This window comes from Chionomys nivalis, chromosome 5, assembly GCF_950005125.1.
Source record: "Chionomys nivalis chromosome 5, mChiNiv1.1, whole genome shotgun sequence".
NCBI lineage: Eukaryota > Metazoa > Chordata > Mammalia > Rodentia > Cricetidae > Chionomys > Chionomys nivalis.
The window spans coordinates 57917999-57931642 of record NC_080090.1 but is presented as its reverse complement, the minus strand read 5'-3'; the positions used below and the strand labels follow the sequence as shown (position 1 = coordinate 57931642).

At 39.9% G+C, this 13644-nt stretch overlaps 1 protein-coding gene across 1 annotated transcript in view; it reads right to left on the bottom strand.

Moving 5' to 3' along the window:
• The window catches only part of Mroh9 (maestro heat like repeat family member 9), a 59117-nt gene extending 50619 nt beyond the window's left edge, over positions 1–8498 (bottom strand). The window contains exons 1-6 of the mRNA XM_057769129.1: positions 8474–8498; positions 7397–7443; positions 5089–5168; positions 4382–4517; positions 3706–3792; positions 2040–2144 (exon numbers count right to left, since the gene is read on the bottom strand). Of these exons, the coding sequence (XP_057625112.1) occupies positions 2040–2144; positions 3706–3792; positions 4382–4517; positions 5089–5168; positions 7397–7443; positions 8474–8498 (480 nt within the window). The remainder of the gene's footprint in view (positions 1–2039; positions 2145–3705; positions 3793–4381; positions 4518–5088; positions 5169–7396; positions 7444–8473) is intronic.
• Between the last annotated feature and the right edge of the window lie 5146 nt (positions 8499–13644).

The window sequence follows — 13644 nt, the reverse complement described above, 5'->3', positions numbered from 1 at the left end:
TAAGATACATCAATCATAACAAACTGAAACCTTTAGACACATGTCGCATTTAGAAATGTGAAATAAAGCTACATGTATTGAAACATCAATGGGACACAGTGTTTACAAGCCCGATGAAGAACCGTAAGCAAGCACAGGGCAACTGTGGTAAAGCAAAATGAGGCAGACGACACGTGGCTCGAAAGGGCGCATCACACTGACAGGGACAGAGTGTAGTAAGAGAAGAGTAAGGGAAGGTGAAGACTTTAGTGTGGTTAACAGTAGACAACTCAAGGATTAGTTGTTGGGAGCACAAAGGTCCTTGCACTCACAGATAGCAGCACTACAAAACCCTGGAATGTTAAACACATGGGGCTGGGGCTGGAGAGGTGGCTAAGTGGTTAAGAGACCTGACTACTCTTCTAGAGGTCCTGAGTTCAATTCCCTACAACCACATGGTGGCTCATGACCATCTATAATGGAATTTGATGCCCTCTTCTGGCCTGTAGGCATACAGGCAGGCAAAACACTCATATATTAAAAAATAATAAATAGCCGGGTGGTTGTGATGCATACCTTTAATCCCAGCACTCAGGAGGCAGAGGCAGGGGGATTTCTGTGAGTTCAAGGCCAGCCTTGTCTACAAGAGCTAGTTCCAGGACAGGAACCAAAAAGATATGGAGAAACCCTGTCTCGAAAATTCAAAAAATAATAATAAATAAAATTAAAAAAAATAACACCCACGGTGTTTTATGTTTTCAAGAAAATTATGCACAACCTATTTTTCTCTCCAGAAGATCAGAAATGCAGATGGTTAGTAGCCTGGTGATCCACACTATCTGGACAAGCTCCCATGTGCAGTATGGGAGTTGGCTAATAGTCTGGGTGATCTTTGCATTATCTGTATGGCTAGGGGTACCCCCTAACTCCCACAACCAGTACTGGGTGTGGCTAATAGCCTAAATGACCTTTACACTATCTGGTGATCAAGACCACACCAGATCCTTAAGATAACACAGGTAGCCTAGCTCTAGAACCCATCTTCTTAGAAAAAAGGACATGCACTTTGAGAAGAGTTTTGATAGAATTGTGTTGTCTTGTGCACAAGGGACTGTATTACACAGGGAAACTTTGCCCCCAAAATCATACTATACATAAATATGTTTACAGTAACTGCTTGGGGTCAGACTGTAGAAGTTTGAACCAACATTAACTAACTAACTAACTAACTAACTAACTAACTAACTAACTAATTAATGTTGAACCAGATTTCCTTCCTGCCTTATGTGGATTGTTACTCTATAGGCCATGTCATTTACCAAGATCCCCTCCACTCGCCAGCTCCACAATTAGTTGTATACATTTAAAATAAAAGTCTTAAAAATACTTTAGAAAACAGGAAGAAATATGTGACATTACCGATAATGCTGGGTCAAGAGTCTAGAAAGCAAAAATCTAGGGTTCTAGCATGCTCATAGTATGTGTATAAAGTAAAATGCTGTTTACTCAATCACTGAAAAAACACTGCTTTAGCTGAGTCACAGTTATGTCGGGTGTGGCCACTTTCTAGATAGCCCTGTCTACCATCCCATTGGTACTAAGCCAGGATCAGTGATCTCAAGCCCAAAGGCCTGTAAAACAGTCCTGATATGGGAATTCCCCTCTGTATGCTGTGAATACCATTGGTTAATAAACTTTGAGTCCATGATAGGGTAGAATAGAGCTAAGCGGAGGAAACTAAACTGAATGCTGGGAGAAAGGAGGCAGAGTAAAAGAAGAAGTCGTGGAGCTTCCACCAGAGGCAGACATGCTGGAACCTTGCTGGTATGCCACAACCCTCGTGCCAAAATATAAAATACTGGAAATGTCTTAATACTAGATGTAAGAGCTAGCTGTCATTACACTTAAGTGATTGGCCAAACAGTGATTTAAATAATATAGTTTCTGTCTGATTATTTCGGGAGTCTGGGTGGCCAGGAAATGAACAAGTGGCCTCTTACAACACAGCCCTCTAGAAACTCAGTCTCGAGTTGACAGCATTCCTGAAGTCAGTGACTTACATATTTCCTGACTCTCTTGGCTGCAAAGATCAGCACTCTGGTGATGATCATCATGGCTCGTTCTTGCAGGTACTGTTTATTCTGATTTATCCACATGGCCATTTCCTGTTGGAAACATAATGGCCATTTTAGAACCACAATATTTTCATTTTTGAAAGGTTCATCTTTGTAGTTTCCAACTTTACCAAGGCAGGCAGCGGCACCTATTTATTAGTCCATATTTGATCTCATTTTATCTAAATCTACACCAAGATCCCAACCCTTCAACCATTGTATGACTTTCACTATTATATTGACACATTTGTGTTTTATTGATTTTATTCAACAGTTACTAATATTCACTATAATCCAAACTTTCAGGTGTCATTAAATGTCTTGTATAAGACTATGATGTTATGCTACCTCTTTGTTTAAGTTCATATTTTCCCTTTAAAAGTATAGTATTTGTATTTCACCTTTAAGAGAGTACTGAAATTGCATCTGATCTAGAAATGGCAACTTACTTGAGAACTGTTCCATCTCTTGATTTATATATTCTGGAGACAGCATCGTGGGTTCTGTGTGCCTGCAGAACTACCACCATGAGAACACTGCTAAGATTTATGGTTCATACCTCCCAGAGATGTGGATGGAGCCACACCTCGATCTGCTTGGGTCACAGCCAGGAGAGTGGAAGATCCAACCCACTGTGGTGGCACTATTTCCTGGGTGGGCAGTCCTAGTCTATATAAGTGGAGAAAGCTAGCTGAGCATAAACAACCTAGCAAGCAGGCACCACAGGGGTATCATTCCTCTTTGCTCTCTGAATTCCTGCCATAGTGACTTCTCTGCAATTGTGGATTATAGTTTTCAATTGTAAGTCAAACAAACCCCTTTCTCTCTTAAGCTGTATTTGCCAAGGTGTTTAATCACAGCTACAGAAATCAAACTATGACACAGTCCTTAAATCCAGCAGTGGTGGGACAGGAGGCAAACAGGTCTTCCCACAGAGTAGCCATTGTTGTTTAGACTCAAGCTTATACCAACACTGTTCCTTTCCACTCCCAACTTCCACAGAAGACACAACTTCTCAGTAGTCATTAACACCATTTCCTAAAATTTAATCTTTTAATAACTCAAATAAAGGAAATGGGTAATGATGGAGGAGGGTCATCTGTCTATCTGTTGCTTTCATTGGTTAATTAATAAACTGCTTGGCCTGATAGGTCAGAACATAGGTGGGTGGAGTAGACAGAATAGAATGCTGGGAAAAAGGGAAGTGAGGCAGACGCCATGGAGCCAGCTGCCAGGTCAGACATGCTGATTCTTCCCGGTAAGCCACCAACTCGTGGCACTACACACATTAATATAAATGGGTTAATCAATATGTGAGAGTTAGCCAGTAAGGGGCTAGAGTTAATGGGCCAAGCAGTGTTTAAATGAATACAGTTTGCATATTGTTGTTTCCAGGGCTAAGCTAGTCATGCGGGAGCCGGGTGGGACGAAAAGCAGGCCTGCTCGCCTCTTCACTACAGGGTAACTCTGTGAGTTATTTCACACCATCAAAAGTCTAGAGAAAAATTCCAGCCTCCCAGTACTAGATGGAGAGACGAATATGGCCAATTAGAAATAAACAGAACGTGCTGGACTATTTATATTGTAACAAAACCATTTGCTTTGCTTTTACCTTTAAGATCTGTATCTTGTAGAAATCTTTAGACACTAAAATAATAAGAGTATCTTCATACATGTTGAAAATATTTTCATATAAATTCTGAAATACAGAACAGAAATGTGCAGTTAGCCAGCCAACCTTAAAAAATATTTCACCAAATGTGTATAGCTTTGCAATTTAAGCACCCTAGTTTCCTCTGTAAACATAAGATGAGAGAGGAGGGGGGAGGGGGCAGCTCTGCTGCTAAGACCTGACTCACTAGCATCTTCAATCCCTCATGAGCATCCTCTATTGCTCATTAGCAACTTCTATCAGTTGCAGCTTCGGCTTATGGCTCCCATGCACCATGTAGAAATGTGGACAAGACAGAAACCACAAATGTTGCTGATCTTGATCTTAGGCTCCTCTGTATCTACATTTTTATGTTTCTGCCCCCATCCTGCCTTTTAGAACTCTTCTACAAGTTCCTTTGCCTTGCTAAACCAATTAAGTCAAACTATCTTCACTTATCTGTTCCTATAAACCTTGCACAATCTGTTAAATCCTTATCGTCTTGAGGATGTCAGGGATATGGGTTAGTAAGACAAACAGCAATGCAAGCAGGAGATTCTAACCACAGGCGTGTGCCATGGAGCTTGCTGTGGTGTGTGCCAAGGTCTTATCATTAGACAAGGAAGGAAGAGCCTACCTCCAGGTCCTCGGCGTCCTCAGAGTTCCTCCCCAATGCTTGAACTGTGCTTAGATCTGGCAAGGAAAATACCTTTCTGAAAGATAGCTCTAATATCCCCAACTGTGACTCAAACTGCAGCAGTGGATCAACGAAACTGACAAGGAAAAGGAATATAATGGAGTCAGTGAGATTTCAAACGTGACCTAACTCGGTTGGAGTTTTCTTAGCATAAAATGTACAGTTTTGGGTTTTATGTGACATGTAGATTTTGATGTTCTCTTAACAATAGTGCATTAACTATAAAAAATGATCCTCTTTGAAAATATGGTATACAGTTATTTAGAAATCAGAATCTATTTACCTAGAAATAAAGTTATAGACTGATTACATGCCCAGCCAAATCCATAAATCCCACAGTGTACTTCAGATAATTGGGCAGTATTATTACCACATTTTTCTAGCCTGTGATACTCTGTTTTACACATGTTAATATTTCTTATGTTGTGTGCATCTTCAAGTTGATTGCAAAAGAAACCTGTCCACCACCAACCAAACAATATCTGATTTTCAACAAAATCCAGAAACTCTAAGAGAGACCCTAAAAAGGAAACAGTGTTTGCTGAAACTGGTGAATGGAGAATGATTAAGGGTTTATTATGTTTTAAATCTGTAACACTTGCAAGATATTTAGTTAGTGAAATCAGGGATCATTATAGCTTACATACCTAGAGTTCATGGACAAGATAATGGATTGATCACTTAGCAGGCCTGAGTATGCATCCATTAGCATTTCAGCTTCAAACTCCTAAGGACCACAATAAAAAACAAAAGCCAATGAATCAAGAATTACAGAACAGTGATATTCCCAACACCATGGCTAGGTCTCCCTTTTACAGAGAATGAAGGAAGCAGATCAGATGGTAAGAGTTTATAGGATTAAAACTAGAAGTTCTGTGAGTCAGCCACAGTGTTGGCAGCTTTTTACAGCCAGCCATTCTGCTTTTATAACATTTCAGACTATCTTTGTATGGGATGCTCTTTACCAGGTGTGTGTCTATATACCACTGAAAAGCTGAGTGCAATCCATTCGGTATAGGGTCAACCTATGGAAATGTTAGCTAGGTAACTGAAGTTCAGTCAGGTATCAACACATTGCAAAGTGATGAAGGAGGAGATCTGAAAACACCACCCTCCCCTCAAAAGATCAATGAAGTGAAACTGAGATTTCAAAATGTTTTGTTTTTAGTGCCAACAGCCTTGATACTAGGCTACTGTCTCTACCACCAGACTTAGAGTTTTCTTACTGGCTCTATCACTTAAGAATTACGTCACCACAGGAAAGTCACCTTCTGCCAATTTTTGCTTCTTTTCAAAGTGGGAATAATTTAGCACTTCCCCTAGAGGGCTGTTATGAGGCGTGGATGTTTGCTCATTTTAAGCATTCAGAGATGCTAACTAGCATGCCTTGAGTGTTTCCTGTGTATTAGCTGAAGTTGTTGCTTGAATGGCGAAGGTTGCTCTGTCTCTCTGTGACTCCCTCTGTCTCAATCTCTCTGTCTGTCTTTCTCTCTCTTACTCCCTTCCTTCCTAATCTGAGGCTGTACCTCTAAAACTGAGGGCATTTTTCCTTCCTTCCCCCTACCTGCCGTTCCTTCCTTGCCTGCTTCTTTCTTTCATCTTTCTTTTTTCATTCATGACACAATATCTTATCTCCCTCCTGTTGGTCCTCACTTCTGCTCCAGTAAGTGGTATAAGTAGCAGTAGCAGGTAAATCCCTGTTCATGAGAAAGTCATTCCCTTAGGGCAGTGCCATGCATGTTCTGTTCTTTGCTTTCTTGTATATCTGTGCTCCATCTTCTTCCTGGGATGCACTTTGATTTCAACTGGTTATTGCTGTCCTACAACATCCATTTAAGTCTTCTCTAAACACAGGTAAATTCGAAGGGCCCTTCAAGCATGCACACATCTCATTGAACCTGCTGTACCTTTTTTATAAGTTACTGACATTGCTTAGCAGTGACTTAAATCACTTCTCTGTTGGACTCTGAGCAATTTAAAAGTAGTCTCTGAATTTCATTTTGTGCTACATCTCAAAGCTGCAGCGTCATATTGGACATGCTCCAGGTACTTTAAAGCTGCTTTTGAATAAATGAGTGGATGAGTGGATGAATAAAATACCAATAATTTCTTTTTTTCACCCTTTGAGTTGGGAATGTTGGAAAATAATTTCATGTCATAGCGACATTAAACTCATCCATCAACTGTCACCAATCCTTTAACTTTAATTATCAGTGATATTTTTATACCTAGGATTATAATGAAACTATGCATAAAAGTTTTAATATCTATATTGGCCCATTCCTGAAAGATTACACATTTTATTTTGGTGGTGTTCCTTGTACTAATTTTGACTTAAATATTGATACTAAAATGGTGATAGAGTTTGTTAAAGGTTCAATAGTTCAATCCATGTTTTTTTGAAAAGCTGATGGATGAATACTCATTAATACAGCGGGTATTTTACACACTTAAAGAGCAAAGAATATACAATTAATTCTCTGACCTCTAGTGGTGAAGGACAAGAAAAGTGTCCAAAGGCCTAGGACAAAAATCACCGAAGATAAATAGAAAAAGAAATGCAAAGCAGGATGACACATGAACAGTGAGATGATGTCATGTGAACTGAAGCTGGGAGGGAGGGGCTGCGGTTTGGTGATTTCCACAGTAATGGTATCCGAGTGCAGAGACTTGGAGAGCCATCAGGCTGTGGTGGTGGGTGGAGAATCAGTAGGCTTGGGTTAGACCCTTTAGGCTTGGTGCTGAAGGTCATTTGCAGAAGTGCTGGAGAGTGATTGAGAACATAATGCTATAGCGAAGGATAATGTAAGCGATAGTTCCCCACCAAGCTGTCTTCATCTGCCTATGCAAATGAAGTATTAATTTCAACATATTTGTAATAGAGACAGTGAGTGTGAGTTTTCCCTGAGGAGGAGACTTCTGATGCATTAAGGAATGTCCTAGAATATCACATACCACTTGGCGCCACTTCATAGTGGACTGCAGGGTCTGGAGACGAGACACTAGGCAGACAGAGGAGAGGGTGTGTAAGGGTTGGCGTGATTCTTTTGTCACCATAGATCTTATCTCTAAAACTAAAGTTGTACCCACTTGGATGGTAAGACCACACACATACAGATGCACACACACACACACACACACACACACACACCCGACAGATAAATCCATTATGTGTATTCCAGAGCAACACTTAACAGAAATTAGTAAATGCTAGATTGTCACATGGAAAAGCAATGTGTCAGAACTAAGTGGCATTTATTCTAGACAGAGGGTGTGCAGAAGCCTAGGGTCCAAACTATGATTCTAATTTTAGCATTAATTTTTATAAAAAGAAAACATTCATGATCATTTTCATTGTGGCAACATTTCCTGATAATGCTTCAATCTACTCTTGTTGACTATTATGAATGCAATAGATATGTAGTTGATTTCTTAAAATTGTGAACAGAAAATAGTCTTCTGTGTAGATATCACCCAATATATCAAAATGTTATATATATATACATATATATATGTATATATATTAAAGTTGTCCACTTCTATTTTTTGCATATGATCAGGGAAAACTTGTATTACTTCTCTTCTTAAGGAATTTATACTATCATACAGTGAACTGCAAGTGCTATGAATATCTTATTGGGCAATAAGAGCAGATTGCCTGTGTTCATGGGTAGGGTTCAATATCTGAATCTCCCTGTCTGTATCTTACACACACACACACACACATACACACACACACAACCACATACACACATACCACACACAAATATGTATAAAATATACCATACATCCACATACAGAGAGACACACACCACAGAGATAGACGCATTCACACCACACACATACCACACATACATACACACCACACACACACACACAGAGATACATAGAACACACACACATAGCCACACACACATTCTCACCACACACATACACAGACACATTACCGCCACACACAGAGACACACACACACCAGTATCCCTCCATCCCAATAGTTCCTCTATCCTAGTAGTTCAGGCCCAAAAGCCTTACTTGTGCTTGAAATTTCTTGTACCATGCTGCCAGGTGAGTTAGAATCTTCCAACGATGCTGCAAGAGAGTGCAGGGCATTAATACTCAAGCTGGGCCTTTCTGCCCGTTGGGTATTACTCTGTCCATTTGACACTACATTGTTATAAGATGTGAAGCATACATTAATTTCCAGCTTCTCTAGGTCCAAACTAAGCATGGGCTCTTCATGCCCTCTGCTCAGGGTTCCTCTTTCCCAGACACAACGGTGTGAGCTAGGACTGCTGTCTCATCAAGCTGGGTGGGCATCCTCTTCCAAGCTCACGTAGGTTATTGGTATAACTCATTTCTTGGGCCCCTCAGGCCTGCGCCTTGTTCTCTGGTGGCTGTGGCTCAGCTCCTAGAACCCACCTCCCATTCCCCATCATAAAGACCATGCCATGGGCTTCCCACACTGTCTTGTTTCCAACAGACTAGAGCAAGAATTATAGGGCTTGTGAGGTTAACTTGGGCCCAATTGGATATTCTCTCTTTAGATTAATTCAAAGACGATTTACCATTGCCCTTCATTATAGCTGTGAAACCCTTCGTCTTAATGAGTAATGAAAAGAAAAGCTAGTACATTCAGAGACTCAGTTCTAATCTTAATTTTATGAGTCAGGACTGCTGGGACCAACAACATTGAGGTTTGTCTTTAAATTCTTTTACAGACTTTTCACTGTATTCATTACAAATTGTACTTTCTCAGTGTGTGATTCTTTGTAAAACAATAACAGCAGCAGTAACGAATCCATATCCACCACCTCAAAACCCACTTGCCCTCTTCTTACTGTTCCCTTCCCAGTAGCCATATCCACCACCTCAAAATCCACTTGCCTCCTTCTTACTGTTACCTTCCCAGTAGGAATTTTCCCTCTTTTTCTTTTCAACCTTCGGAAAGATTCCATTTGTAGCTGCTACCACTATAAACTGTATTGCTGGGATTTAGTTATAATTTAAACAGATTTATGCCTCTTAATGATATCCAATCCATAACCATTTATTAACTCAGGGGAATGTCACCACAGTTTAAGTTAGGTTTTGTTGTTGTTTTCAAATCTTTTATTACATTTTCACAGTGTGTGTGTGAACAAGAGAGAGACAAGAGACAGAGAGAGAGAAAGAGACAGGCAGGCAGACAGATATTGAGACAGAGAGACACTGAGACAGATAGGCAGACAGGCAGAGAAGGGACAGAGGCCAACTCACAGACAGTGTTCATGTGCTTTTTTAATATGAAGGCTCTATATTTTTGAAATAATGATTAACTGAGTTACTTTTTATTCTTTAGGCTCTATATTTTTGAAATAATGATTAACTGAGTTACTTTTTATTCTTTTAAACTTTAGGCGGAACTTGTTACTTCCCAAGTAGGAACAAATACAAGATTTTCCCACTTCTATTTTCTCCCCTTTCTCACTCCTCATAAACTCTTTGACTGTTGCTTAATAAAATCTCTATGCCTTTGTGTTTGTATTGTATTACTTGATTAATAATCATCTCTAAGTGTTAGCATGAAGCAATCACTATGTAACATTTACACACAGTTTGCTGATGGTACTATTGTCTTTTTCTGTGCTTTAGCCCTGGATTTCAAAGAATTATTTATCTTTTAGAATGTAACTTTAAGAGGGTATAGGTCACCACTGATGGTTTTAAGGTCTCTAGAGGGACAGTGAAATTTGTTATTGATCATTCAAGGCAAATTTTAGTTAAGTATCTTGACTTGTGTATTGCTGATTAGTGTGTGTGTGTCCAATTCTTCAGGTCCTTTTAGCTCTTCCTGTTCTTTCCTGCATGTTTAGTATCTTTCTGGCAGCTTCCTTAGTTCTATTTCTAACATGGTTCTTATTCTGGCTTTTCCTCTACTTCTCCAAGCTGCAATGTTTGTTCTCTAAATTCTTCAGTCTCTACTTTGAAGCTCACTTCACACGGATAAAATCCATTCATTAAATGTGAAGATCTTGCTTACTTACTCTTTAACAATATGTTCCCAGTTATTTAGTTGGCATTTGTTACTTCTTTTTTAATGGAGTCCCTGTTTCTATCCTGCATTGTCTCTTTCTAAGGGTATTTCACATTTGCAATAAAGATGGAGCACTCATGCATCAAATGCTTTGCCTCATCGGAGGATCACCTCAGACCAGAAGTAAATATGTAAATTTGATAGTTTACTTTTGATTAACATATCTCAATTGTACTGAATAAGGGGTTTCATTACGGTGGTCTATGCATATGTACAACATGTTTTTATTACCTTCACCGCATGTTGCCCACTCTCTTCCGCCTCGCCTGAAGCTGATCTTTCTCTTTGCAATCGTCCCCTCTCTTTTATGTCTTAAAGTCCAGATTCTGCTCCCGAGAGAGCACGTGGGATATTTGTCTTCTGAATCTGCCCTGCTTTGCTCCACATGATGCTTGCTAGTCCTACAGACTGTTCTGTAAATGACGTAATTCTTTATGACTGAACAATGCTGTCCATCCACTGATGGGTGGCTAGACTTATTCCAGAACCTTGAGCTTTCCTCTCTGCCTGCTAGTTTGCTGACAGCCCTAGAATGACTGTAGAATTGACCTTCCGCTGCCCATTCTCTGTCTCAGTAACTTGTCCGTGGTTTCCTGTTTAGCCCAGTCTCACTAGCTTCCCGCTAGTCCGTCATCAAACCATGAGTACATTTCCTTCCATTTCTCTAAGGTTGTCATCTTTTCCTCACTGTTCCCATCACCTGAGACAAAGGCATCATTTGCATGCAGTAGTCATGGACCTCGGTGTGGATAAAGTTTCATTTCTGACATGTCATTTCACTCTCAAACCCACCGTTACTTCACGTAACAGGAAAACGTGCATATTTTTCTTTCTAAATAAATATTCCATGTTTCATGAAAGGAAATTAGTGATAGATCAAGGCTTTGTTTTAGTGGAATTTTCTTCCTCAAAACTCCCACATGAAGTTCTAGGAAAGTTCTAGAATTTACTCCATGATATAAGTTTTACTATCCTGTATTTATGTGTGGTTTATTTTAATAAATGATGACCTATATTTTCCTTCATGTTTTTGAAAGTGGGTCTCTCTGTCAGCTTACACTGGTACCGAACTTGTAACCCTTTTGTCTCAGCTTCCCAAGTGCAGGCATGTACCACCATACCTAGTGTACTGCCATGCCTAGTGTACCACCATGCCTAGTGTACCACCATACCTAATGTACCGCCATGCCTAGTGTACCGCCATGCCTAGTGTACCGCCATGCCTAGTGGTGTACTGTCATTCCTGATATACTACCCTATTTAGCTCTTTTATTAATCTGTCTAGTCTCTTGAGTTTGCCACTATCTGATGAATTTACTGAAATTTAGCATTAGTGAGGGAAAAATGTTTTCTGAAGAGAAATAAAATTTTAGAATGTAACTGTTTAGGGAAGACATTTTTTTCTGGGGGGCACCTGATGATAGCTGGTGAGGTTACAAGTCAACCCAAGGGCACCCAATGTATGCAAAGTAGAAGATAAATGATCTAAGACAGAAAAGAAGTAGACTTTGTAATGGTGGATTTTGTGTGCCAACTTCCCTTAGTTATTGGAGTCTCAGCTAGGTGTCCCTGTGAGAGTGTCTGTGGAAGCGAGGGACTGCCATTTCAGTTGGTGAACTGTAGCAAGCAGGCAGCTGTTGCTAGTATGGGCGGGCATCACCCAGTCTGTTGAGGACTGCAGAGAGTGGAGCAACCACCAGGTGCTCAGTTTGTTTTCTGTCTGGCGGTTTAGCCAGGACACTGATTTTCTCCTACCCCTAATGTTCTTGGTCTCACACCTTTAGAACTGACTGCAATGTTCTCAGTTCTCCGGCTCTCAGGATCTCAAACACCACTCTGTGCCATTGAGTTCCTGGGTTTCCAGCTTCCACACTGCAGACTGTGAGACTTTTCTGCCATGAGTCTCTGGCAAAGTAATTTCCTAACTTGTCTGTAGTTTTTTTTTTTTCTTTTAATAAAACAACAATAACAACAAGTACAAACCAGGAGAAGGGGAAACAGGAAAAGCCGGCCTTTGACTGCATACAGACATAATGAAACTACCACTTACTTGTCTACAATTTCTCTGTAATTTCTGATGACAAAGCAGTGAAGAGAAATCCTGTTACACGAAGGTAAAGTGCTTTGAATAGTTATCAGCAAGATTTCTTGGAAATGTTGACACCTGTCATGGCAACCAAATGTTTCAAAGATTCCATTCTAGAATGGTTCTGGCACTTGGCCAGAATGTGCTGACATAGGCACAGGGTTCCTGATTCTCTTGGTCACGACTCAGGGGTACTTCCTGATTTCTAAAGAGAAATTCTTTATATGATTCAATAGAAGTTGGGTCGATTGGGTAGAAGGTTCACAAAGATGACCTAGTGGTTAATTAGTGAATGGAGCATTACTCATACTTGATTTTGTGAAAATACAAACCAATTAATTATTATTTTGCAGTTAATAAGTAAAAAAAAATGAAATAAGAAAGTAACAATCATTTTAAATATTGGCAAGGATTTTTTAGAAAACTGAATTTTCTTGCTCAATTGCTGGAAGGACTAATGGATATAAATAAGTCTAGAGCAGTTTATGGCAAAATTGAAGCCTACAATCTAGAATTCCCCATTGTAGGCCCATTGACTACAGAAGGATTTATGAAATTCATGTACAATGAGCTATGGGAGCCAGTGTTTATTTCAAGATTCTCTGGTCAGCAAGGCTGATGCTAAGTTGGCCTGTGTGTGTACCTCATGGCTAGTAGGACCTAATTAAGATCCTGAGTATCTGCGATTGCGGGCCTGCACCGACAGCTGTTACCTTCTTTCCTGATAACTGCGTTTACTGTCGCAAATGTTGTCTCTGCAGTCTATAATGCTTGTTGTGTTACTGAGTTATTGAATAGTATCCTTCATTTTTACCTATTATAATATTTATTTATTTATTATAGGAAGTTCTACTACCAAAACAAGCAAACAGAACTTTTGTCCAAATGTCTTCAGTCCTTCAGTTTCAGGGAGCAGTTTTGCTATTTTTAGAAATACTGGTTAATGCTTTTTTTCTGGTGCTTTGAAAATGGCCTCCCATTGCCTTCGGTCCCTGTGGTTTCTGATCACGGGTCATGTTACCTTGATTGATGAGGTCCTGTTCT